The 27337-nt window shown below is 41.5% G+C and overlaps 1 protein-coding gene across 19 annotated transcripts in view; it reads left to right on the top strand.

The window, feature by feature from the left end:
- The window catches only part of MACF1 (microtubule actin crosslinking factor 1), a 340889-nt gene that overhangs the window by 285940 nt on the left and 27612 nt on the right, over positions 1-27337 (top strand). For 16 of the 19 annotated variants that reach the window (XM_061412434.1, XM_061412419.1, XM_061412427.1 and 13 more), the window contains 25 exons: positions 240-406; positions 4018-4177; positions 4532-4858; positions 6086-6170; positions 6665-6906; positions 7577-7783; positions 9106-9225; positions 9660-9767; positions 11795-12013; positions 12989-13192; positions 14855-15086; positions 15685-15911; positions 16970-17092; positions 17190-17291; positions 17914-18015; positions 18408-18581; positions 18674-18829; positions 18974-19171; positions 19724-19852; positions 20688-20861; positions 24023-24178; positions 24283-24489; positions 24615-24734; positions 25159-25328; positions 26339-26498. In XM_061412434.1, the coding sequence (XP_061268418.1) occupies positions 240-406; positions 4018-4177; positions 4532-4858; positions 6086-6170; positions 6665-6906; positions 7577-7783; positions 9106-9225; positions 9660-9767; positions 11795-12013; positions 12989-13192; positions 14855-15086; positions 15685-15911; positions 16970-17092; positions 17190-17291; positions 17914-18015; positions 18408-18581; positions 18674-18829; positions 18974-19171; positions 19724-19852; positions 20688-20861; positions 24023-24178; positions 24283-24489; positions 24615-24734; positions 25159-25328; positions 26339-26498 (4269 nt within the window). The remainder of the gene's footprint in view (positions 1-239; positions 407-4017; positions 4178-4531; positions 4859-6085; positions 6171-6664; positions 6907-7576; positions 7784-9105; positions 9226-9659; positions 9768-11794; positions 12014-12988; positions 13193-14854; positions 15087-15684; positions 15912-16969; positions 17093-17189; positions 17292-17913; positions 18016-18407; positions 18582-18673; positions 18830-18973; positions 19172-19723; positions 19853-20687; positions 20862-24022; positions 24179-24282; positions 24490-24614; positions 24735-25158; positions 25329-26338; positions 26499-27337) is intronic. The other 3 variants (XM_061412433.1, XM_061412428.1, XM_061412435.1) reach the window with 1 other exon arrangement.

Here is a 27337-nt window from a genome sequence, read left to right as displayed (position 1 = left end):
AAATTAATGACAGTCACTGCTCCATTTAAAAACCTGAGTGTAGGAAAAGTTTATATGACTGGTAGGAGTTATATCTCATGTTTTTGCCTCAGGTTGAGGGGGAAAAAAAAAACTTCCTTGTTCAATTAAACTTAGGGCTCAGTGAGGTGAGGGTTTTGGATTTTGTATGTTTTCCTTATTTCAGATTTTAAAGTGACCCCATGTTATCACATTTCATTCTCTTTAAACATGTACATCAGTTGCTCCAGAGGCTACTAGATGATCGAAAGGCCACAGTAGACATGCTTCAAGCAGAAGGAGGCAGAATAGCACAGTCAGCTGAGCTGGCTGATAGAGAGAAGATCACTGGACAGTTGGAGAGTCTTGAAAGTAGATGGACTGGACTACTCAGCAAGGCAACAGCCAGGTAAAGCCAAGGGGCTTTTGAGAAAGAAGTCAGAGATGGTTTTTGACTTGTGTCACTGAGATGCTGTAAAAGCCCCTGGATGATGCTCATGGAGCTCTGGAGGTGTTTAACGGCTTTTATCTTGAAGAGGGATAAGTTTTAAGAGATGATCCTCATAACCAGAGTGACTCTCAGGAAATGAGCCTCAGCTCTTCTGTAAGTTTCTGAGAGCTGGGAGACTCATTGCTCTGTGGTGGTTTTCAGTTGCAATATAATCATACTTCCAAATGACAGACGTGGACTTCTATAATCCAGCCAAGTAATTTTCTGAGTTTTGGAAACAGATTTCTTTTTTTTCCCATTAATATTTATAAATAATGTTTTTGATACTTGGAATTGAAATGTATCATGTTTCTTTTCTGTTAACTTATCCCAGTATTAGATGTTCCTACATCTAGGAGCTAGCCTGTGGTTCTATTAAATGAGCATTCAAGAGTTGCATGGACTGTCTTCACCAAAAGCTGCAGGCGGGCAGTGTACTTCTCTCCTCCACAGAGATGCGTTCTCTCTCTTTCCATAGCTATCAGTTAGTCCAATGTCACTCGAGCTTAATAAGTCACACTGGGTCTTTACTTTCAGCTGATACTGTTCCCAGTTTTAAAAGTAAATGGTAATGAATCAGAAATGAGTATGAGAGTCATAGAGTTGATCACTTATTATTTAGATAGCTATGGGTAGTCTTCAGATAACCCCCTCTTCAGTCTCTTTACCTGTTCATGGCTTGCTTGTTTCTCATCTGAGCTACAAAGTTTTTACTTGCCCGTGTTAGTAGGAGAAACGAAAGAATTCAACTTACTTTCATTTCCAAATTGCACTGCTTTTTTTCTTCTCTCTTTGCATCCATTTCCAGTAATAGTACCATTGACCTTCCAACTATCTGGGTTTAAAACCTCAGCCTCATTTTCTTTTTACCATTTTTTTCCCTCCCCTGCTTTGTGTCCCATATCTTTCAGTATACTAAATTTTATCTATTTTATGTCTGCAGTATCTTTCCTCTCCATCCATTTCTCTGATTCCAACTCACTTGCCTCAGTTCATGACTTATGAACTCTCACTTGGGCTTGTTCCCATGAGGTAGCTCACCTGAGGGCAGCCTCCTAACTAGCTAACCTTAACCACTCTACTGCTGTTTCCCCTCAGGCCTTCCCTCTGCACAGTCAGAGACATCTAATGACTGCCTGTTGCCTATAAAATAGTCTCATTAACCACCATTCAGAGGTGGCCCTAACCCACCTTTCTTCAGTTCAGTCACTCAGTTGTGTCCAACTCTTTGTGACCCCATGAAGCACAGTATGCCAGGCCTCCCTGTCCATCACCAACTCCCGGAGTCCACCCAGACCCGTGTCCATCGAGTCGGTGATGCCATCCAGCCGTCTCATCCTCTGTCGTCCCCTTCTCCTGTCCCCAATCCTTCCCAGCATCAGGGTCTTTTCCAGTGAGTTAGCTCTTCACATGAGGTGGCCAAAATACTGGAGTTTCAGCTTCAACATCAGACCTTCCGATGAACACCCCCGACTGGTCTCCTTTAGGATGGACTGGTTGGATCTCCTTGCAGTCCAAGGGACTCTCAAGAGTCTTCTTAGTTTCTGCTCTTCTTCTCATTCTTTATGGTCAAAGTAAACCATATTCGGTTCTTCAGTGTCTTCCGTCAGTTTCCTAATTCTGTCTTTGCTGATGGTGTTCCATCTTCTATGAAAGACTTTTGTTCATCTCCCCTGCTTTTATGAAGCTTTTCTTTATTCCCAAGCATAGACTAGTTTCATCTTCCTCTTAACTGCCCTAACTCTTCATGTGTACCTTGTGTTATGGTCATTATTTTATGTGCCTACCTCCCAGGTCCTTAAGCTCACTAAAGTCATGATTGTTCCTAATGTATCTATTTATGAATCTTTTCTTCTATCCTACTTGCTTCCATGCTCCGAACACAGTTTCTGGACCAGTGTTTTAAAGAGAAATCCCAAGAGCAGCATCATTTGTTAAGGCATCCTGAAGAATTCTGTGTAGGTTCTTTAATATTGTATTTTTGATGCCTTCAAATGATTTTAGCTCTTCTCTTTTCTACCCCAAATCTTGTTAACAGTGATTTCTTCAGATTTTCAGATCCTTGAATCATAGATGAATCAGAAAGATCTAGAAGTCTAGGACAGTTCTTTAAGAATTAAATTTTTAAAATTTAAAATTTGGAAAAAATAGACACATGTATATATATAACTGAATCACTTTGCTGTAAACCTGAAACACTAATGAAACTAACATTAATTTTATTAATCAGCTGTACTCCAATATAAAATATAAGAATGTTTTTTAAAGTTTAAAGCAAAAAGTAAAATCTTTAAGCAGGTCATTAACCAATGAAAATAAACCACCAAGCAATTTATTTAAGATTATATTTTATGTTTTAGTTGTACTGATTAAAGATGTAGTTTGAAGGTTGACATAAACTAAGAAAGGAAACTCTGTACTTTATATTGACATTTAAAAATAGCATCTAGAAATACATTTTTCTTTATACTCAAACATTACATTTCCAGATAATTCAAATGGCAGGTCTTTATATTAAATCATTTATTATTCATATAAGTTTGTCCAGAGTACCCAGCATAGGACCTGGCACAAAGCAGATGTTTAGTAAAGTTTTACTGAAATAAAAGTACTTCCCATCACCCAGGCCCTTTTCAAATAACACAGCACGTAGTCTGATCTTAATGGCCAAAGTCATTGCGTGGCCTTTGATTATTACTCTGTGTGCTAATATAGTTCTGTGGTTGTTTTTGTGTCTTTTGTTTATTAGGCTGCCTTCAGCATTCAGGCTTCCCCTCTCCTTTGTAATTGGCTGATTTTAATCTATAGGGTATTTGAAATCCACACTTAGTATGGATGTTATGTTAAATAAGATTTAAGATTCTAGATTCAAGATTCCAATTATAAAGTACATAGTTCTTTTGGCTGCCATTTGCCTTAGCAAATTCAGCTAGTTTGAGGTTATTTTTTTGCCTTAAATCAGAATTCAAAGTTATGGTCTGAGGCTTGAAATTACTAGAAGCCTGACTGATTCAGGGGCGATAGGAAGAAAGTTCTTGTTCATAGCTTGGTCTACTTGTGCTCTTCAAATGCTGTCTTTTCTGTTCATCATAAGTGAAGGTAGCAGTGACAGGGAAAAAAGAAATGAAGACTGATTGATTTTCTACTCCTTTAAACATTATTTTGGTCACATGTACAGAGGATGGACATGCTACATCCTACAGGAGAAAGAGTAGAAAGTCTGATTCTAATTCTCACTGTACCATTGCTACCCTGTGGGCAATCTGGACAGATCTTTCTTTAAGCCTTCAGGCTTGGTTTTCTCTTTTTATAATAGTGGCGTAATGTTTGCCTACCTTACAAGGTCATGACAGAACCTAAATACTGTACTGCAAGCTTCTAAAACAGCAAAGTGCTGTTTTTTGTGTGTTCTGTTTGCTATTGATATTTCAAATGTGCCTGGTTAAGATTGGTCTTTTACTGAATATAGTACTGTTAACAGTTTTAATGTGACTTTTTGCCTGAGCAGCTTGTTCTATATATTCGTGTAGGCAGAAACAGCTGGAAGATATCCTGGTTCTGGCCAAACAATTCCATGAGACAGCTGAGCCTATTTCTGACTTCTTATCTGTCACAGAGAAAAAGCTCGCCAACTCAGAACCTGTTGGCACCCAGACTGCTAAAATACAGCAGCAGATCATTCGGCACAAGGTATGAAGTAGTTGTGGTAAATGAAAACACAAAACTGGAATCAGAAATCCTAGAAAACTTCCTGCAGCATTCTAAAAGATGTATTTTTGCCTTTTTTTAAAAATAAGCTTCACTTAAAATATGGTCCACTTATTAATTGGACTAGTCACATTCTTCAAGTAAAAATAGAATTGGACGTATAGGCTACCCTCAGAAAAAACAGCTTTTTGTTCTGTTTTTATGTTATTTTTACCCTTCCGTAGGTAAACTTATATATTATTGTTTAATTTATTATATCATTTGTGATTCATTGTCTCATGTTTACTTTTCATTTATTTTGTTTCTGTTATTCATTTTTTCCATCTGGATTTCCAGGCTCTGGAGGAGGAAATAGAAAGCCATGCAGCAGATGTGCACCAGGCAGTCACAGTTGGGCAGTCCCTCTCCTCCCTGACAAGTCCTGCAGAGCAGGGTGTGCTGTCAGAAAGGCTAGACTCGTTGCAGGCCCGATTCAGTGAGATTCAAGACCGGTGCGGCCGGAAAGCAGCCCTGCTTGAACAAGCACTGTCTAATGCTAGGCTTTTCGGGGAGGATGAGGTGGAGGTGCTCAACTGGCTGGCCGAGGTTGAGGACAAGCTCAGTTCAGTGTTCGTAAAGGATTACAGACAGGATGTCCTGGAGAAGCAGCATGCTGACCACCTGGTATTCATGCTTTCCATTCTTATTGGTTATGTTACTAAGTTATTTTGTCATTTTAATTCATGTTTGTCTTCATTTCTTTCTCTCCCCCCCCCCCCTTTTTTTTTTCAATTCCAAACATTTCAAATTTATTTTATACACAAGTACTTAGTTACAGACTTGTTGCTAAGGACTAATCTATTTTTTGATAAGTCCATGGAAATACTTATACTTAACAAACTGAATCATTAATTCTAGAAGGTGATCCAGAGTGTAATCAGGGGCCATCTCAGTTCCAACTCATGTTTTACATCACTCAGGAATGTATCATTCAGCTCCACTTGAGCAGTTATGCGGAGGAGTATGTACTTTAACGAAATGTCAGTCACTTAGTCATGTCCAACCCTCTGCAACCCCATGGACTGTAGCCTGCCAGACTCCTCTTGTCGATAGAATTCTCTAGGCAAGAATACTAGAGTGGGTTGCCATTTCCTCCTCCAAGGGATCTTCCTGACCCAGGGATCAAACCCAGGTCTCCTGCATTGCAGGCAGATTCTTTACCATCTGAGCCACCAGGGATGCCCAAAACTTTAAGAAAACCAGATTACTTAACAGTACTCAACATTTGATCATATAGTGGTAACTTTTTAAATGTTTCTAGAATTTATATGCTCGAAGTGCAGGAATTCTGGGTCATCTTAGTAGAAAGAACAATTTGCCCTTTTTGTTTTGTTTTTATGGAATTTCTTTGGAAATGGTAAAATCAGCAAAGCGATTTTTTTGTTTTGTTTGTTAGTAATGATCTTAGATTCTTCTACTTCATTGACTTCAGAAGTCAGTGCTCTTCAGATATTGAGAGTTTTTAACTAGGATTCTGATTTAAGTTGGCCTGTTCTTGCTGATTATCTTTTCTTGAACTCTATGCCTTATCCTTTGTTTTGGACATGGTAGACATTTTGGCTGAATTCTGCTTCTACCTTTCTTGGGTTCAGGTTTGGTACCAATAGGTTAGTAAAGTGGATTAAGTCCTAAATCTCTTCTCATCAAAGGAAGGCTTGCTTGCCTATAAGTATCTGATTTCATTGCTTTGAGTAATTAAAGGGGTAACCAAAGAGAAAACGAAGGAATCAAATATCTCATGTTTAAACTGATATTCATCTCCTTACTTTAAATTTGGTCTCTTAAGGGGCTCACATTTCTTCCACTTTGTTGTGTCATAGTTTTAGGATTAATGGTGTTCTTTCCTTTCAGGCTTTAAATGAAGAAATTGTTAATAGAAAGAAGAATGTAGATCAAGCTATTAAAAACGGTCAGGCTCTTCTGAAACAAACCACAGGTACTTTGAAAAGTGCATGTCTTAGCGCCTGGTCATACAGACCTTAATCAGCACTCTGCACCGGCCACTTCTCTTTGTAGATGGGAGGGGCTTAATACTCACTGATTATATTACCGTGTGCTTCCTGGCGACTGGGGCTTGGGTTTCTATTTGCTGCTAAATCTTTCATTGAAACGCTGTATTATCTCAGATCTGGTTATAGATGAAAACTCTCCCTGCCCTCCAATATGTTGAATACCAGCATTTACTGAAAGATGCTGAAAGTGTCTAGAAAAACCTGCAGTCAAACTCAGATCCTAATAATCTCAGAAGTCATTTCTTTTATTGATTGAAGGTTTCTTTCCCACTTCCCTTGGTGTGGGACGCTAGGTGAAATCCCTGCCATAGGGAGAGAGTATCCATAAAAGTTAAGCTCTGACTTGAATAAAAGAGAAGTTAAAAGGGCTCCCTTGTAGCCTATTAGACATGAATAAACTGTGTGCTGTCTCCCACAGGTGAAGAGGTATTGCTCATTCAAGAGAAGCTGGATGGCATAAAGACTCGCTATGCAGACATCACAGTCACTAGCTCCAAGGCTCTCAGAACCTTAGAGCAAGCCCGGCAGCTGGCCACCAAGTTCCAGTCTACATATGAGGAACTGACCGGGTGGCTGAGGGAGGTAGAGGAGGAGCTGGCAGCCAGCGGAGGACAGTCCCCCACAGGGGAACAAATACCCCAGTTTCAGCAGAGACAGAAGGTGAGCTGACATCCCACACTGTAAAGGGAAAGAATTTTTCTCTTAGAATCCTGAAGTTCAAATTCTTGAGTTTTACACCATCTATCTTTACCTGAAATCTAAACCAAAAATTTCTGTCTGCTTTGTTTTCTGTTTATTCGTGGAAAATAAGTCAGGACAGGCCTATATAAGAGCATTTATCATGGTCTGAAGAAGAAAAAGATTGGATCTGAACACCCTAGGAAGCTTGCTTCATATGGAACATTTTAGAACTTACTGTCATAGTTCACTCTCTAAAAGAGTACCTCATAGTCACCTCTAATTCTCCTGCAGGACCTTGTGCAGTTCTAGATGCACAGAAATACAGTGCATTTGTTGAGGTAAATGAATGCCTATGATTAAAGCATTATTTATCATTTCTATTGAAGTAAGGAGAAAAAATACAAGAAATACCATTCATGTTACCCAGAGACAGTCTGGCCTAAAAAGTCTTGCTGACAGTTCTAAGCAGCTGAGCCTAAAGTCAGGCTGTGGAGTGACTGAAAAATCTGAGACAAGAAAAAAAATAAGTGAAGGAAGGAGGTCAGAGCCCTGCTGGGATGTGTGGTAGAGAGAGCATTTTCCACCCAGCACAGCTGCTAATGTGCTTAATTTAGCAAGAGATGGCCTGAAAACTTTTTTCCCTCTTTAGGAACTAAAGAAGGAGGTCATGGAGCACAGGCTGGTGTTGGACACAGTGAATGAGGTGAGCCGTGCTCTCTTAGAGCTGGTGCCCTGGAGAGCCAGAGAAGGGCTGGATAAACTCGTGTCCGACGCCAACGAACAGTACAAGCTGGTCAGTGACACTGTTGGACAAAGGGTGGATGAAATTGATGCTGCTATTCAGAGATCACAACAGGTAATCTTTATAAACACCCCTGCATTAATATTTTAGGCAGCAGGGATACATATATGGGAAGTACAAAACTATGACCCACATACATACAGTTTCAGGAATAGGAATAAATGAGATCAAGCTAAATCTGATGCAGCAAATTATCTCAGTGGTAGGAAGTTATGTGAGGGTGGATCTAGGTTTGACTGAAGATACGTGACCCCTTTGAGGAGAAAAGAACTTGGAAAAGAGAGTGTGTGGACCCTTTCCTTGCTGATGCCCTGCTTAGAGGCAGATGGTGATGAGGGTAGATAATATCTAGATCGAAAAGGTCTAAATGCATCAGTCTTAGTTTGACATAATCAACTGTTTCAGCATTAGATGGAAGAGGGGACAGAACCCAGAACTATAATTACTATCAAATATGCTAACCAAAATAGCAGAGTCATCCAAAATAGAACCCTCTCCGTAAACACAGGTGTCATGTTTCCCTCAATCATTTGTCCTTCCTGCTTTCTGGGAAAAGTTGTTTTTCTTTGTAGGTGGATATGCACCTATTAATGTGCCATGGTACAAAATATAACATGACCCCTTGGGTTCATGGTGATAAGTAGATGCTTTCTGAACCCCACAGAAGTTTGTTTTGATTCCAAATCTTGGCCGGATATTTCAGTATGAGATTTATCACACTTGGGAACTTCTCTTTAAATATTAGTGTAATTGGGCAACATTGATAAGGAAGACAAAAGGTTGAGGGGCCCTTATTAAACAGTGGCCGCACAGAACATGTTCTCTTGTTGTTGATGTCATTGCGTATGACACGTCATTGCTTATTGCGTTCCATTTAAAGGTTTGCTGTTCTTCTGGGGTCTTACACATCTTCACTAAGCGAGTACGTCCAAGTTAACTCAGCTCAGCCTCTGCTGCCGTGTGAAGTTTGTATTTAAACATACTACTACTGCTGTTTCGTGTGTGGACAGGAAAAAAGATTGGCAGAAAGAGAGCACAGTCTCATAAAAGTACTCTCATTAGAAAGTGTATTTCTTTTGAAGAGTCTTAGTTTCCATTGTTATTTCTAGCTATGGAACCATTGACTGGGTTCTGTAATGTCTTTCCAAAGACGTTGGAATAGGATCGACTCATGTTTGTTGAAATATAATCAATGCTAAATTTTCTGCATCTTGGATTTGTGACTTTTATGAAGTTCTCACCAATTTGGGCTTTACTTTGTGAGATGTAAACTGCATTACTGAAAAATCTAGGCCTTTCTGTGTTGAATAAGTTAGAATTCTTAGAAGGAAGACACTGGCTGTAATGTATCCATTTTTCTTCAATATGTCTGTCAGTATGAGCAAGCTGCTGATGCAGAGCTAGCTTGGGTTGCTGAAACAAAACGGAAACTGATGGCCCTAGGTCCAATTCGCCTGGAACAGGACCAGACCACAGCTCAGCTGCAGGTTCAGAAGGTAAGTCACTGGCACAGTCACTTTGTTCTGAGCGAGAAGAATCCTCAATCACTTACAGTGACTGGCACAGAGTTTCTGGCTATTCCAAGTCAAGTAGAATGATTTAGAGTCATGATGGTGGATAGAGACTTAATTTTATAAATATTTGGTTAGGATAAAGAAGGGATTTTTCGCTTTGTGAAAAGGGAGAAATAGGTCTGTTAATCCAGGAAAGAATAGTTAGCAATTTTCTATGTGGGTTTTCAGGGCGGAAGATATTTTTGTAAGCTACTGAAAAATAAGCATTGGTGGATAGACAAAGTGTCAAACTTCTTAAGAACAATTTTTAATGTGACTTTATTAAAGCAAAGGATTTTCCATAAGAGTATGTCTGACTTTTCACTAACTCAGGCTCAGGGTCCTTGTGTTACTTAACAATGGTTTACTTTTCAAAGGCTTTCTCCATTGACATCATTCGACACAAAGATTCCATGGATGAACTCTTCAGTCATCGTGGTGAAATCTTTGGCACATGTGGGGAGGAGCAAAAAGCCATACTGCAGGTAAACTACATGTATTTATTCACCATATTGTTATCTTGCTCATGGTGATTTGGAAGTACAATTGTGAAATGATAGTTTAAGAAGGGTTTTTTTTTTCCTCTCTATTACTGATGCTATGCTATGCTATGCTAAGTCACTTCAGTCGTGTCTGACTCTGTGTGACCCCATAGACGGCAGCCCACCAGGCTCCACCGTCCCTGGGATTCTCCAGGCAAGAATACTGGAGTGGGTTGCCATTTCCTTCTCCAATGCATGAAAGAAAAAGTGAAAGTGAAGTCGCTCAGTCGTGTCCGACTGTAGTGATATTTAAGTCCAAGATGATGTCCTAGGGAATTCAGACTCCTCACCCTATGTTCACAAATGTCTAAATAGCCATACTGTATGTATGATGTGAAATGCATTGCAAATCCATGTTCTTAATAACAGAGGAATTGCTCCTTGTCCTCAGTCTGTAAGGAGTTATGTTTCCAGGTAGATAGATTTTTCAGAACCAGATCCAGATATTAATTCCTGCTTTCAATTCAGTTCAGTTCAGTCTCTCAGTCATGTCCAACTCTTTGCAACCCCATGAATCACAGCACACCAGGCCTCCCTGTCCATCACCATCTCCCGGAGTTCACTCAAACTCATGTCCGTCAAGTTGGTGATGCCATCTGGCCATCTCATGCTCTCTCATCCCCTTCTCCTCCTGCCCCCAATCCCTCCCAGCATCAGAGTCTTTTCCAATGAGTCAGCTCTTCACATGAGGTAGCCAAAATACTGGAGTTTTAGCTTCAGCATCAGTCCTTCCAAAGAAATCCCAGGGCTGATCTCCTTCAGAATGGACTGGTTGGATCTCCTTGCAGTCCAAGGGACTCTCAAGAATCTTCTCCAACACCACAGTTCAAAAGCATCAATTCTTCGGCGCTCAGCCTTCTTCACAGTCCAACTCTCACATCATACATGACCACTGGAAAAACCATAGCCTTGACTAGACGGACCTTGCTGCTGCTGCTGCTAAGTCGCTTCAGTCATGTCTGACCCTGTGTGACCCCAGAGATGGCAGCCCACCAGGCTCCCCCGTCCCTGGGATTCTCCAGGCAAGAACACTGGAGTGGGTTGCCATTTCCTTCTCCAATGCATGAAAGTGAAAAGTCAAAGTGAAGCTGCTCAGGCCTGTACCCAACTCCTAGCGACCCCATGGACAGCAGCCTACCAGGTTCCTCCATCCATGGGATTTTCCAGGCAAGAGTACTGGAGTGGGGTGCCATTGCCTTAGATCCTTCTAAAAAAAATCATTACCCATTTGTAAAAGAATTGGCCAACAGAATCCATTTGTACACCAGTTTTGTTTTGCTTATAAATTGAAAGTCGCTGAGTCACGTCCGACTCTTTGTGACCCCGTGGACGAAACAGTCCATGGAATTCTCCAGGCCAGAATACCAGAGTGGGTAGCATTTCCATTCTCCAGGGATCGAACCCAGGTCTCCCACATTACAGGTGGATTCTTTACCAGCTGAGTCACAAAGGAAGCCTTTTTTGTAAAGGGCATGGGTAACTACTATTTCCTCAGAAATCTTCATAAATTGACCTGCTCATCCTAAACGTGTAAAGTATAAATAGCGGGTTTGTAGACACTCTTATCAGAGAAGAAAAGACAGATGAAAGTTGATGAGCGAATCCCCACCGTAGCCCCTGATACAGTCAAACCGACCTATTGCAATAATGCTGGATCTAAAGTTGTGACAGGTACTTACTGACGGGCTGTTTTTGCTGTGTTGTGCTTGTGCTATTTTACTGTTGGCAAAGCTACTTTCGTGTTTTAAAAATTATAGAAATAATGCATATGTGTGATAGGAAAATTCAAAAATTCAGTTAAGTATAAAGAATATAAAAATCACTTGTAATCTTACTAGATTAATTGATTTTTTTTTTTGCATTGTAGTGTATATTCCTTTATACTTTTTAGTGTATATCTACTTACATTTTTTATTTAAAGAAGGATTCATCATGGTAGTAACATTTACACTTCTTTTTGTTGTCCACAGGAAAAGACAGAGTCTCTGATACAGCAATACGAAGCCATTAGTCTGCTCAATTCAGAGCGTTACGCACGCCTGGAGCGGGCACAGGTCTTGGTGAACCAGTTTTGGGAAACTTATGAGGAACTCAGCCCCTGGATTGAGGAGACTCGGGCTCTCATAGCACAGTTGCCTCCTCCGGCTATTGATCATGAGCAGCTCAGGCAGCAGCAAGAGGAGATGAGGGTAAGGAGCATGCCAAGTTTTATTTAATTGCACAACTGGAGATGGTCTGCACAGTTTGAGAAACAGCCTGTTTATGAGTACCTACCAAGTGTAAGTCTGTTTTGAAGTTAATTCTTAACCCATTAGAATTTCTTTGCACAGTAAAAATACATATCTGAAATATTTCCTTTGTTCTTTAATGTGACTCAGTTAAAGAATGAGATTATGGAGATGTCAGGAATGTGAGTATTACAGAAGTAAACAAAGCACCACATGAAAATCAAGGGAACTTAAAATCTTTCCAGCATCAACAGAGTGTTCTCAGACTTGGGTGTGGTTGGGTGGCCTTTTTCCTTGTGGTTAGGCCCCAGCTGGAGTGAGAGCCCCAACTCAGGAATGTCAGAAAGCAATTTGCTGCAGAGACTTAAGATGAAAGGAAAATTTGTAGACACTTCAGCTGATGGTATTACCATCAAAGATGGTTTTTTAATGTTTATTTTATTTGTATATGGCTTGTGCTTACTCCTATCTCTGTATTCCTATAACAGGGAGATTGAACTGGAAGTAGCCAGCCGTAGAGTCAAGGAGCAGTTGGATTCCCAGAAATATGATTTGTAGTTTGTCCTGTTTAGTGTCTCCCAGTCCGCACAGGGAGACGGACATTAAATCTTTGAGACTGCAGTGAAATACAGAGAAGTACTTATAAGTGCAGAAGGCAGTGAGATACTTTTGTTTTGAGGGCAAGAGTGAGGGAGGCTGTCTCTGGGAAGCTTCTTGGGTGGCGGAATATCTGAACTGGCTTTTAAAAATCAAGGGTATTAGAGTCAGTGCCCTAAGACTTAGATTTCGCCCCCTCCATAAATGGTGAGATGTTGGGACTTGCTGGATTTTAGCGATTTAGTTTGTTCCATTGGTATGAGCTCTGATCACAGTATTTAAACAAACAAACTGGTATAAAAAGACTCACTTTATTTTAATCCATGTTTTTTTACATAGCAACTGAGGGAATCCATTGCTGAACACAAACCTCATATTGATAAACTGCTAAAGATAGGCCCTCAACTGAAGGAGCTAAACCCTGAAGAGGGGCAAATGGTGGAAGAAAAATACCAGAAAGCAGAAAACACATATGCCCAAATAAAAGAGGAGGTGCGCCAGCGGGCCCTGGCTCTGGACGAGGCTATTTCCCAGTCGGCTCAGGTATGTCTGTGTCTTAAACTCATATAACCTTCAGCTGTCCTTTAGTCTAAGCAGGAGGCTCTGTATCAGTATGTCCCTAATGCCCAGGAATGTCCAGACCATGTATGCTGGTGATACATTATCAAGAGACTGGGAGCCTTTGCCCATTTGCATTTTTATCCCAGGAAGCATTGGTTATACTGACAACTAGGAGGAGGGTGAAATGCATCTTGGCTGGTGTATCAATTGTCTGTATGGTTTTCTTGAAAACTTGATATCGTGGTGATCCTTTAACAGAGGTGATTTTGGGTAAATTCATCTTGAAGCAACAAATACCTCAAGTGAAGTCAGATTGCTATTGGACCTGTTGCTTTCAAGATGTAGACAGCACGTTCATTTTCCTACTCAAGAGGCCACCAGCTTGCTCCTCGTTCAGAGAAAGATACTTGACTAGGGAGAAGTTAGAGCCAAGGAGAAACAAGCCACCAGCAGTGGAGTTTAAAGCATGTAACTACATACTTTTCAACTAATATATTACTGTTATGTCTGGGTAATTTATTCCTATGTTTAGTCAATATTCTTGGTTAATATTTGTACTTACTCAAGTTTCTCCCCCACCTTCCGTCCCATCTCTCACTCACATTGTGGAATGTGTTACTTTGTGTTGTTGCTGCCTGCTCCTGTCTTCCCCACATCGTCACATTTCATTGTTGTGTTGACTGCGCCCACCATTACAGATTACAGAGGTAAGGTACCCACCCCCATTGGGATTAAGGTGTTCTTATGAAGCTGAGAATTGAGAGGGTTATTTACAAGGAAACTTGCCTTAACTTTAGTGGTATAAATTTTACTAATGCAGTCTATTGTACCAGTTTCATTTGGGGCATAACCTATAAGTGAGGGAGTGATGGGAAGGGATTTTGTTTACCTTGTTATTTCCTATACGACATTTAACAGTTGGTGAGCCTTATTCTAGTTAATGAATCCAGAGTTGGCTTTAGGGGGCAGGCTTATCTATTTTGCTCCCTTTTCTCCCCTCTCTGCTTCATATTATAAATCACAACTTTACAATTATAGATATGTTATAAAACATATAGAAAAGTGGAAAGAGTAGTTGTTCTCTTGGAATAAGGTTAGATTTGACCTTTCCCAATTATCTTTCATCATGCCAACATTTTCCTTTCTCACTATTACATCCGGTGGGTTGTTGAATTGCATGCCATGGTACTTTTAAACTCCAAGTCATGTAGCATATTGAGTTCCCCATCCATTTACACAGTTGGTGGAGGGCATCTAACTTGTTGGTCTAATCTGTTGCATGCAGCTGTCATCTGAGATGTTGACACACTGACTCTCACTGGTTCCATAGTCTTGTCCCTTTTTCATCACATTAGTTGGAATAGGGAAACTCTTGTAGCACCATTAACAATGTGAGTTGATTTTTGGTATATGAAGTAATAGCTTTTTGAGTCATCAAATACTTTTCTGATGGTCCAGCTCTAGTGTACTGTACCCAAAATGGTTTCTTAGCCACAGCCAACACTTGACAGTCCTAGGGCTAGTTTGAGCACAGGTTTTATCCTAAACAGGAGTAAATATATACACTGGCTTTAATCCCTAACGTTTACCCCAGAAGTGTAATGCAGTACTGCTGTGATGGCTAATGGTCCAATATTTGTTTAGTTCCATGATAAAATTGAGCCCATGTTGGAAACTCTGGAGAGTCTTTCCTCTCGCCTGCGAATGCCACCGCTGATTCCTGCTGAAGTGGACAAGATCAGAGAGTGCATCAGCGAGAACAAGAGTGCCACCATGGAGCTGGAAAAACTGCAGCCATCCTTCGAGGCCCTGAAGCGCCGTGGAGAAGAACTCATTGGGCGATCTCAAGGAGCTGACAAGGATCTGGCTGCAAAAGGTGCTTGATTAATAATTTGTTTTAAAAAATCTTAAATTCTAAGCTGTGCTTACCTCCAGCATCCCACCAGATGTATTTCATTGAATGCAAAGACAGTACCCAAGTAATGAGTATTCTACAAATCATTTAGAATTCAGAACACATCTCTCCTTTGAAACAAGATTACAGTTGGTAGTTAGATTCCCAGGCCAGGAAACAAGTGCTCCTTTACCCACTTAATATGAGGAAACAGCTGTACCAATAGTGGGAAGAACATAGCTACCTTTTATACAATTTCCATGGGAAACATACCAGGTTCCACACAGAATACTAGAAATAGAGTTTTCATCCAAGCCCCTTTATAAGCGTCTTAGCAATACTTTAACAGAGAACTCATTTCCACATTACCTCTGTGATCTCTTTATGTGGGAGGCCAACACAAGTGGAAAATGAGAATATGGAAATAATAAAGCTAAGATAGGAAATTCTCTTTCAGTAATGTATTTTTAGAGCCTTTTAAAGTATCATTTCAGTGAAAGTACGAGGATTAGATCTAATATCTGATGAGGCTGATCGCAGCCCTTAGAGAAGTCTTGCTCACTCTCCTATCCCCTCTCAGAGATCCAGGACAAGTTGGATCAAATGGTGTTCTTCTGGGAGGACATCAAAGCTCGGGCAGAAGAGCGAGAGATTAAATTCCTCGATGTCCTTGAGCTAGCAGAGAAGTTCTGGTATGACATGGCAGCCCTCCTCACCACTATCAAAGATACCCAGGACATCGTGCATGACTTGGAAAGCCCTGGCATTGACCCATCCATCATCAAGCAACAGGTTGAAGCTGCCGAGGTAAGAAAACAAAACCTCTTCCAGGAAAGCGCGTTAGCCAAGTATGTTGTGTTAGCTGCTTAGCCGGGCTGAGTGCCTTAAAAGTTGTTTTTTTTTTTTTTTTTTTTTTTTTTAAGTTTAATAGTATGCCTTTATACTTGGGGTGTGGGGCTCATTATAGTAAATTTCTTTCTTTTTTTAGTGTACAGGCTTTACCACTTGTGTAGGTACATGCAGTCACCCGTTGTGATACACAGCAGATCCGTCACACAAAAGCTCTGTCATCAGTTTTAAACTTAACAATTCAAATTATTAGAATGTGCTTCAAAAATCTGGGTTTGCTTTCATTTCTGAATTTAGTCCTCACTTTGGTGTACCTTATTTCTCGATTAATGTTGAAAAATAGGAAATAGAAAAGAAAATAAACTCTGGACTTACCATCCATACTTTGACATACCTTTGTTTAGTATTTGGGTGGAGCTTAGTTTTTATTAAATGCATTTCTTACCTCATCTTGTCCATTTAGGACAAGCCAAGATAGTCTTGATATTCTGTATTCTTTCTCTTACGTCTCTTTTATGTCGGCCGTTTTCCACCTCCTCACCTCTGTCATTGACAATCCACGAACCAATTTTTAGAATCTGGCACAGAACTGACTTTCTTCAGGACTATATAGTCTAGTATTCCTATTTTGCACATCTCCCAGCTCTTAAATTTGTGACTTATACTCTTATTTTATCCTTGTTGATATCCTTCTCCATTATAGACTTCTGATTATAGATTATAATCTCTGCAGACCTTTGCTAAAATTATTGACGCTCATTGCGCCTTTCTCAAATTATTTTATATATTTAATGTTAATATTTAAAAACATATTTGATGTATGTATTAGAAAAATAACCAGACTGTGAAGCTCCACTATTTAGGTGAGTGAAATGTTGAGAACACTGAAAGACTTTAATGAAATTGATCATTCTGTGTGGCATCTGCTCTTGATGGGGTATAAATTACATTTGCAAAGTTTGGGAAGTTCTGTTCCTCTTTCTGTTTTAGCTAATGTTCTGTTCATTTTCATGTAGACTATTAAGGAAGAGACAGATGGTCTGCATGAGGAATTGGAGTTTATTCGAATCCTTGGAGCAGATTTGATTTTTGCCTGCGGAGAAACTGAGAAGCCGGAAGTGAAGAAGAGCATTGATGAGGTGTGGAGAAGTGGACAGGGGGTTCAGGTGAAACATGAGCGGACTCACACCAAGAGTGGGGTGGATTGGGGAATCTGATTGACTGTTTTTCCCCTAGATGAACAATGCCTGGGAGAACTTAAACAAAACATGGAGAGAGAGGCTGGAAAAGCTTGAGGATGCCATGCAAGCCGCTGTGCAGTACCAGGACACTCTTCAGGTGAGAGGCCGAGAGTGACCACTGCGGAAACACAGGTGCTGTGGTTTCTCTGTCCGTCGTGAGTGGGTCACCTTCCCAGGACTGCAGCATTCTCAAACCAGAGGTGCTCGCGCTGTATTTCTAGCTGGTTTCCCACTTCTAATGAGGAAAGTTCTGACATCAGAAGCTTAGGCTTCTTACCATGCTTTTCTTTGCGTGCTTATCATACAATTTATCCTCGTGGAGGCTATAGAGTGAAGCTGGCCTTGCTGTCAAAGTCATTGCTTGTTAGAAATTCCAAACCCAGGTTGTCCTGAAGCACAGTGTGGCACGATAGCTGTGGCACATCGTGGGCTTGCTAGCTGGCTGTGAGACGTTGGTGTTTTATTTATTTATTTTTTCATATTTAGCTTTTCCAAATTGTAGTTTATTTTGGACATTATTCCAGTCATGTTGGCTTCATTCTTAAGTCTCCATATTACTGAAGTAAAGATCATTATCTCTATCTCTTTCCCCAACTTCAGTGCACAAACAGCATAAGGTACTTTGATTTAACTCTGTTTAGCAGAGATGATGCTAATTGTCTCGTGATTTCTCATATTTTTGTTTTTTGACTGCTTATTTGTATTTTTTTTTATTTTAGGCTATGTTTGACTGGCTAGATAACACTGTGATTAAACTCTGCACAATGCCCCCTGTCGGCACCGACCTCAACACTGTTAAAGATCAGTTAAATGAAATGAAGGTTTGTACCTGGGAACGGTTTTTGAAGGAGGATTGCTTCTTTTTTGGTTTTGTCTGTTTTGGTTGGGTGGCAAGTTGTCTTGTTCTCGGCTGTGCTCAGTCGTCGTTGCTGTGCGCCGTCTTTCTCCAGTTGCGGTGAGTGGGGGCTGGCTACAGTCCAGCTGCAGTGCGCAGCTTCTCATCGTGGCTTCTCTTGTTGCGGAGCACAGACTTCAGTTTTTAGTGGTGCACAGGCTTACCTGCCCTGTAGCGTGTGGAATCTTCTCACACCAGGGATCAAACACATGTCCCCTGCACTGGCAGGCGGACTCTTAACCACCGGGCCACCAGAGAAGTCCCATTTTAGCTTTTAAAGACTTGTTGTGCTGTTAACATTTAGTATGTCTTTGGTAGGAGTTCAAAGTGGAAGTTTACCAACAGCAAATTGAGATGGAGAAGCTCAATCACCAGGGTGAACTAATGTTAAAGAAAGCTACTGACGAAACGGACAGAGATATTATCCGAGAACCCCTGACAGAACTCAAACACCTCTGGGAGAACCTGGGTGAGAAAATTGCTCACAGACAGGTAAGGCAGATGGCAGAGCGCGTCACGTGGACCACTGTCTACTGCTACCTAATTTCCTAACAAACCTTCCTTTCGTATCATTTTCTGAGTAGCATAAGCTGGAAGGTGCTCTCTTGGCCCTTGGCCAGTTCCAACATGCCTTAGAGGAACTAATGAGCTGGCTGACTCACACTGAGGAGTTGCTGGACGCTCAGAGACCAGTAAGTGGAGACCCAAAAGTCATTGAAGTTGAGCTCGCAAAGCACCATGTAAGTATTGTCGTTTTTTATCTCTAAGCCTATTGGTTTGAGATCGGGTACTGCCACCAGAAGCTTTTTGGTGTTGTTCATACCTTAGAAAGCCAGGCTTAATGATACCTGTAGAGATAAATTATGTTGTTCAACATTTTTTAGGTTCTAAAAAATGATGTTCTGGCCCATCAAGCCACAGTGGAAACAGTCAACAAAGCTGGCAATGAGCTTCTTGAGTCTAGTGCTGGAGACGATGCCAGCAGCTTAAGGAGCCGTTTGGAAACCATGAACCAGTGCTGGGAGTCAGTGTTACAAAAGACAGAGGAGAGGGAGCAGCAGCTTCAGTCGACTCTGCAGCAGGTACACGCTCCGTCCACTAACCAGCTCCGTCAGTGCCCCGTGGAGCTGTGCACATGACATTTGGAAGAAAGTGCATCTCAGTCAACAGAAGGAAAGCAGTTTGGTGTAGAACCGCCTGCCTTGAGAGGAAGGTCAATTCTCTGCTAGACTTGTCTGGAAAGAACAGCTTTTAATGGGGTCATTCTTTTTGGATTAGTTTATGGTCCAGTGCCTCTCCATCTCCTACTCAAAGTTAGGAGATCATTGCTGTGACAAACCTTGTCCACAGATCAGGCTATTTCTTGGATCAAGTCAGGTCCCTCCATATCCAAATTCAGCAGTACCTTAGTCAGTTCATCAGGTTGTATCAGACACCTCTCTGTTACAGCGAGGCCTGAAGGATTCTGCTGAGTTGTAAAAATATGTTGGCCCTGTGCTCATCCAGCAACAGAGCAACCCTGCCTGAGAGCAGCGCCCAATGCCTCCCTTAAAAATTCCTTGTGTGATCATTTAGAGAGTTTACTTTGGAAACTAGAATTGACTGCTGACCTTTCTGATGTCTTTTCTCAAAAGGCCCAGGGTTTCCATAGTGAAATTGAAGATTTCCTCTTGGATCTGACTAGAATGGAGACCCAGCTTTCTGCATCAAAGCCCACAGGAGGACTTCCTGAAACAGCCAGGGAACAACTTGATACACACATGGTAATAGATTTCTTGAAGTTGATCACAGGCATCCCATATTCAGTAGCTCCTTTATGAAGTCACAGAGACGTGTATCTGGGAGTCTACCGAGTAGTACACTTTTACTGATAAAATAGTGCTGGGGGGCTGCTGCGTATATACAGGTTTCTAACATTCTATGATAGGCAGCAGTAGCAACGGGGAAGAATTGGCAAGAAATACCCTGGTGAGCTGGCAAATTTCAAGTTAATCAGATTGTCTGATACAATATTGATTTGAAAGTGAAAGCATCAAGAAGACAAATACCTAACACAGACATGGTGGTATTTAAGAAAAAGACTACTGGGGCTTCCCTGGTAGTCCAGTGGTTAAGATTCCACACTTCCACTGTAGGGGCCACAGGTTCAATCTGTGGTTGGGGAACTAAGATCCTGCTTGCCCATGCAGCACAGCCAAAAAAATGAAAAAAAAAGCGGGGGAAAGAAAAGAAAAAGACGTCTTAGTAGGGGACGGTTTAGGGAAATCCAATAGAAACTGACAATGTTTTAAGAAAGTGTCCGAGAACAAAAGGCAATGTAATTTCTAGGCAAATCCCTCAGGAAAAGGAGAAATAAATTATTGGGGTCCATTTTTGTGGTCACTGGTCCTTAAAAAATTCTGTTGGTGACAAAATTATCTTTATGTTAAGGAAGAATGGTGGGTTTCACTCCCTAATTGTTCATCAGTTGAATCTAAAAGGAAGGATTTTAATCCAAATGAGACCTTCCTCAGCTTTTCCAAACTATGCTCGTACATCTGTGTGGGGTGTCTTTGAAGAAATTGGCATTATTGACCTCTTTCTTGCTCTTTCTTATAGGAACTCTATTCCCAGCTCAAAGCCAAGGAAGAGACTTACAATCAGCTGCTTGACAAGGGCAGGCTAATGCTTCTCAGCCGTGATGACTCAGGATCCGGTTCAAAGACAGAACAGAGCGTGGCACTCTTGGAACAAAAGTGGCATGTGGTCAGCAGTAAGATGGAAGAGAGAAAGGTATCACCACAAAGTTCAGTCTGGTGACTGTTTAAGGAGTTTTCTTAATGATTGCATGCAGTTGTTAGCTAGTTTCTATGGAGGGTTCTTTAACACCCAGTTGCATTGTGACAGGCGAGCAGAACTGATATCCTCAGAATTGGCTTTGTGCTAATCAAGCCATCTTTTCTGCCTTTACATTTCTATTTTCCATCCATGTCAAGTTGCGTTGATGCTACTAGTTTCTGCTGATACTTGCTTTTATAATATTTATAATACTGCGTCCCTTTTCTGCATCTACCAGTTAAGGCACTGCTCAGCGATGGACTGTATATTCCATCTACTTAAAAATAGGTTTTGTTGGAGTTGGTGACTTGAGAATGGGAGGTTAGGAACGATACGCAGGGAGTATCATGAATAATTCCTCACAAGGAATTTGATTTCTAGTTACCAAAATTCACGAACAGTAAATCATATGGCCTTGTCCTACTCTTCCTCAAAAATCAAATTGTCTTCAAAAGAAAAGTGATCAGAGATCAAGGCATTTTCCCCCAAACAGTATTTTTTATGAATACAGAGTTTTAGGATATCACTCTGCACACAGTTTCTGTGCTGGGCAAATGAAACATTAAATATGTGTCCAAATCCATGGAACATCCATTGAACAAACAGTTATCAGGCTTGTTTGTACTAGGCACTGTGCTAGGTGTACAGTGGAAACGTAAAGACGTGAACTCTGTCATCGTGAACTTGAATGGGCAGAAAGAAAGAGACCACATACTCACATTATAAATTAACGTTTTGAGAGAAGCATTAATTTACTAGAATCCTTCTAGTGTGGGGGTCTGGTAACTTTGTTACATGAAAAATGGACAGAGGACCCGAGTATATGGCTATGTTCTAATTCTTGGACGGGCTCTTGTTTATAATTCCTACTGAATGTAGAACTCATTAAAGAAACCAAGGTAGATTCTGACTCATCATCAGCAAGTTTCTACAGGGTTTTCCTAACAGTGGAGCAAGTAGCCTCGAGGAATACAGTTTTGACCCTTGAACAACATAGGTTTGAGCTACGTGGGTCCACTTGTGTGCAGAATTTTTTTCCCCTGCGCTGAATATGTCTACAGTACTACACGATCCCTAGTTGATTGATTAATCTTTGGATTCAGAACCATGGATATGGAAGGCTGACTATAAAGTTACACGTGGATTTTCAACTTTTCAAAGGATTGATGCCCTTAAACCTGTGTTGTTGAGGGGTCAACTGTAGTTGGTGAACTGATCAAACGAAGGCTAGCTATCAAAGATATCATTTTTGATTTTGCAAGAACATTACATTGCAGAATTGCTGAACTTAAGCTCTGCTAAAGACTATGTAGATAAAGTGATGTGGAAAGATTTCCTGCCATCTGGGAACTTGCAGTGTATTGACTTCTAAACATTTCTTTGATAGAATTGAGGTAGATTTTGTTTTTCTACTTTTTTTTTTTATATTGAGTCTGCGTTTTTGTAGCATTCATTGTAGTGTTTGGGGCGGTGGGCAGCTGATGTTTTTTACTGGCGTTACTTCCCATCATCTGGGAAATTAGTCTGGCCCAGTCAACTCCCCTCTCTCCCAGCCTGCTCTAGGGGAACGGCACGGGGCGGGAGGCCGCCTTCTGCAGCATGCTGCAGCCAGGCCCTCCCGCAGAGGAAAGGGGCACTCAGTGGCCGTGCCGACCCTGCCTCTGGATCCAGCAGTGGGGACGGGTGGCAGCACTCCTGGAACCTCCCTGCCCGGGTGGTGCAGGCTCTAGGCCGCTGGAGTGGCCAGTCCAGGCAGGCTTCAGTTTGCCCTCCTCCAGAGCACTGCCCTGCTCCCCCAGTAGACACCAGGCACTTATTTTCTGACTGGGCCAGGGGTAGGGGAGGGGTCTGGGTGAACCCACAGCTACCTCCAGCCTTTTTTTGCAGAGGCTTCAGAGACCACCCTGCTTCCAAAAGTTAAAGTCTGGCCTCTAACTGTAGCCAGGCTAAACCCTGGAGACATTGCCCAAAGATAAGCAGGGGTCAGGAGGGGAAACAGGGGTGTTGGAGGAATAGGGTGGGTTGAGTTTTACAATGCTTTTGTTTGTTGTTTAGCCGCTAAGTCCTATGGGACTCTTTTGCGACTCATGGACTATAGCCTGCTAGGCTCCTCTGTCCATAGAATGTCCCAGGCAAGAATACTGGAGTGAGTTGCCATTTCCTTCTCCATATAGTATTTGTTAGGTTACAGAAGTAACCTGAAAATGCCAAGAGGAAGGTAAAAAGCATTCATAAGCCAGTTAATAGTAATGAACGTTTTTATTATGTTGCTGGTGTTTCTTTCTGTGAGAATTCTGTATATATTCATTTTTAACAACCTGTCATTATCCTGTTTTGCCCACCTGATAGATGGGCCAGAGGCAAAGGCCATCATCCAGGTGTTCTGGGTGGAAGTCTCTGAGCTTGCAGGCTAAAATTGGGATGTATTCATGGAGAAATAGCATGCACCCTGAATGAAGCACTGTTTTTGTCATCCTGATTTAGATAAAAATGACTAAAAATTTACATCTAATGTTGTCACATTTTTACTTGAAATATTCTGACCTTTATTGCCTTTGTTGCTTGTAGCATAAGCATGTTTCACACTCAGACATTTTCAAGTGCCATATTTTCTGAAAACATATTTAAACAGAAAGCATTGCAGTGAGCATCTTCATCACAGTGAAGTGCTTTTCATTTAGTTGTTTTTATGTCACAAAAAGGACATTAAAGGAAACTGAGACTTTGCCCCAAGCGGGTTGGAGAGCCTGCAGCTGTCACCACTAAAGGGTCTGTTCTCTTACAGTCCCTGAATGGCGTGAATGGCGTTATTCCTGTGCTTTAATGTCCCAGGAAGTGGGGATCAGTGTCCCGGCAAGTGGGGAATGGCAGAGAAAGCAACTTAGCTGCAAACTGTGCTCTTGCCTTTTCCAGGCACAGTTGTCTGAGTTTCAGACACTAGCATTCAAAATGTCCCCTTCTTTGCAAACAGGGCATGTTTGGAGGTTGATTAAATGAGGCTTCCTTCTTAGAAGTCATTTCATTTGGTATACAATTCACGTCTTTGTCCTTGAAGCTATAATTCCTGAATTCTGTACTTGTCTTTTTGTGTGTGTGCACGGCACCTGAAAATTTAGTCAAAGCTGGAAGAGGCCCTCAACCTGGCAACAGAATTCCAGAATTCCCTGCAAGAATTTATCAACTGGCTCACACTAGCAGAGCAGAGTTTAAACATCGCTTCTCCTCCCAGCCTGATTCTAAACACTGTCCTTTCCCAGATAGAGGAGCATAAGGTAACAATGGCATTACAATTCCCCCTTGCTTTTACAAGTGCCAATTGAAAATGATGCTCCTTGATCTTAGCTCCAGTTTAAAAACAGCAATATTTTCTCCTCAGGTGTTTGCTAATGAAGTAAATGCTCATCGAGACCAGATAATTGAGCTGGATCAAACTGGCAATCAGTTAAAGTTCCTTAGCCAAAAACAGGACGTTGTTTTGATCAAAAATTTGCTGGTTAGCGTCCAGTCTCGATGGGAGAAGGTTGTCCAGCGATCTATTGAAAGAGGGCGATCGCTGGATGATGCCAGAAAGCGGGCAAAACAAGTAAGTTGTAAGAGAAAGATACCAGTTTACTGAACAACCTTGGGCTTCGTGTGTTGAGTTCAGATGAAAGTGCTGTGTGGTGTGCATGTCCATTCCTGTTATAACTTATTCTTCAATAATTTCAGTTCCATGAAGCTTGGAAAAAGCTGATTGATTGGCTGGAAGATGCGGAAAGTCACCTGGACTCAGAACTGGAGATATCCAACGACCCAGACAAAATTAAACTTCAGCTCTCCAAACATAAGGTACCTTGGCTCACTGCTCTTCATTCCTGAGCTTGGGATTCACTGACGTTTGTAGCTTGTTAAAAAAAGAAAAAGCTAAAACTTTTAGCTTGCTGAAAGAAAACTAATTGGTTAATGTTAAACAGTTAAGATCATAGAGCCAGCCTTCCATTTTGCATGTAGACAGTGTCTAACCATGACAATTGCTTATTTTAAATAAGAGTTCAAACAAAGTGACTGATGAGTAGCCAGCTAAAACTGTGGGCTTTTAGAAAAAGTCATGATCTGGTGTGTGTGGCACAAACAAAACCTTACGAATTTGTTCAGGGTAAGCTGTTGTTAATTTTAGTTCAAGACGTAGTGACATTCATACTGTATCTGGTTACCACCTGAAAACTCAGTGTCATCTGACTTTCAGCATTTTTTTTTTCCTTTCTGAAAACAGGAGTTCCAGAAAACTCTTGGTGGCAAACAGCCTGTATATGATACCACAATTAGAACAGGCAGAGCACTGAAAGAGAAGACTTTGCTTCCTGATGACACTCAGAAACTTGACAACTTACTGGGAGAAGTCAGAGACAAATGGGATACTGTTTGTGGCAAGTCTGTGGAGAGGTGAGCATGAATGTCCCCTTCGTGGATCTCTGTGTTATCCCAAAAGTAACCAGGAGACGGTACCAGATTCTGTAAAAATGATAATGAAGCTAATGCATCAGTGACAGTAGCTTCTTGGTATTTCCAATTAATTGAGTGACAAATTATGCATTAATCTGAGGAAAATATATTAAAATTATCTTACTTAAACTTGAAACTTACTGTATTACAAAGAGAGAAGCCTATAAAAATCAAGCCAACAATAGTATTAATAGATCTATGAATATATGTAAATCGCCAATTTGTAATGCCGGTAATTGTCTCACTGATTGTCTCTTGTGTTGAATGTTCTACAAAAGCCTCTGATAAAGTATCTCATTGAACCACCATGAGATTCACTCATCCTCATAACAACCACTGAGGTGGGGGTACTGTCCTCCCCCTTTTACAGATGAGGAAACAGTCATAAAGAGGTTTCTTGACTCCCCCATGCTCACTCAGCTGCTAAGTGGCAGAGCTGAGATTTAGTTCTAAAAGTTGTACTTTTATCCACTTGTACCCACTATGCTATGTAAGCATTATGATAGCTCTATATTATTTGTACTCCCAATTTTTCAGATGAGGTGACTGAGTTTTAAAGAGGTAACGAGACCCCCTAGAGTCTTAGATGGAGAGTTAGGAGTTGAACTGCTGGCCCCAGGTCATTAACAGAACCTCACCCTCTGCTGGACTGGTGTAATGTAAATAAAAAGACCTCGGGTCTTAGGGTGTGTCTATGTGTACAGCAGCTGGACTCTTAAGATCCCGGAAGTGCATCTCTACTGTCACCTGTACTATGCTTAATCCGTTTTTAAGAGTGGTTTACCTAAACATACCTAAAGATCTCTTAGTCACTTTTTATAATATTTCTGACTGTTCTGACACAGTGGTCTCTAGATAGAGTTCAAGCAGTGTTCCCTTTCAATGGCCAGAACTGTGGGCTGTTCATAAAAGGATCATTAAAATCAGTGAGGCTTATGTGCTTGTCTCAGGCAGCACAAGCTGGAGGAAGCCCTGCTGTTTTCGGGCCAATTCATGGACGCCCTGCAGGCCCTGGTTGACTGGCTGTACAAGGTCGAGCCGCAGCTGGCTGAAGACCAGCCTGTCCACGGAGACCTGGACCTCGTCATGAACCTCATGGACGCCCACAAGGTGAGGGGTGAGATCTGGGCTGTGTGGAGGGCGGAGCCATTGGGTCCCCATCCCTGTGTGCCTTCTGCTCGTGCTGCCCTCCTAAGGCTTCCCTAGAAAGAAAGTCAGAAAGAGCCTGTCTCTCTGCTTGTCAGAGAGGCGGCTCCTTGCTCTGTGTGTGTAAACAAACTGCTGCCGGGATTCTGCATCAGTCACAAAGAATTGACCAAACTTGGTTCGATTCAGATGTGCCAATGTGTAAACTTGATTTTGAGGTTCCCTCCCATTTCCTGTTTATATGTCTCAATTGAATCTTATATATCTCAGTTGAATCAAACTGGATTTAAATTCAGAAGACCCTCAAGATATCCATTTTTCACTGATTGTTACAATGAAAATGAGTGCTTTTCAACTGCTTGCGAACCTGACGAGCTAGCACCGTGCATACCAGCATTTAGTACCTACACCTGTATGTTGAACTGCATACTGTTCTCCTGCTTCAGCATCAAGCATTCAGCTTTACCTTGAAATTACACCAGATTTTTATGTGCCTGGCAGGTGGGCTCTTATCAAGAGGGAAAAGAGAGGGGAGGGATAAATTGGATGATTGGGGTTGACATATACATAGGCAATGGCAACCCAGTCTTGCCTGGAAAATCCCATGGGCGGAGGAGCCTGGTAGGCTGCAGTCCACGGGATCACGAAGAGTCGGACACGACTGAGTGACTTCACTTTCACTTTTCACTTTCATGCGTTGGAGAAGGAAATGGCAGCCCACTCCGGTGTTCTTGTCTGGAGAATCCCAGGGACGGGGGAGCCTAGTGGGCTGCCGTCTGTGGGGTCGCACAGAGTTGGACACG

This window comes from Bos javanicus, chromosome 3, assembly GCF_032452875.1.
Source record: "Bos javanicus breed banteng chromosome 3, ARS-OSU_banteng_1.0, whole genome shotgun sequence".
NCBI classification, from domain to species: Eukaryota; Metazoa; Chordata; class Mammalia; order Artiodactyla; family Bovidae; genus Bos; species Bos javanicus.
Note: the sequence above shows the minus strand (reverse complement) of the source record. Positions and strands in the feature narration are given on the sequence as shown.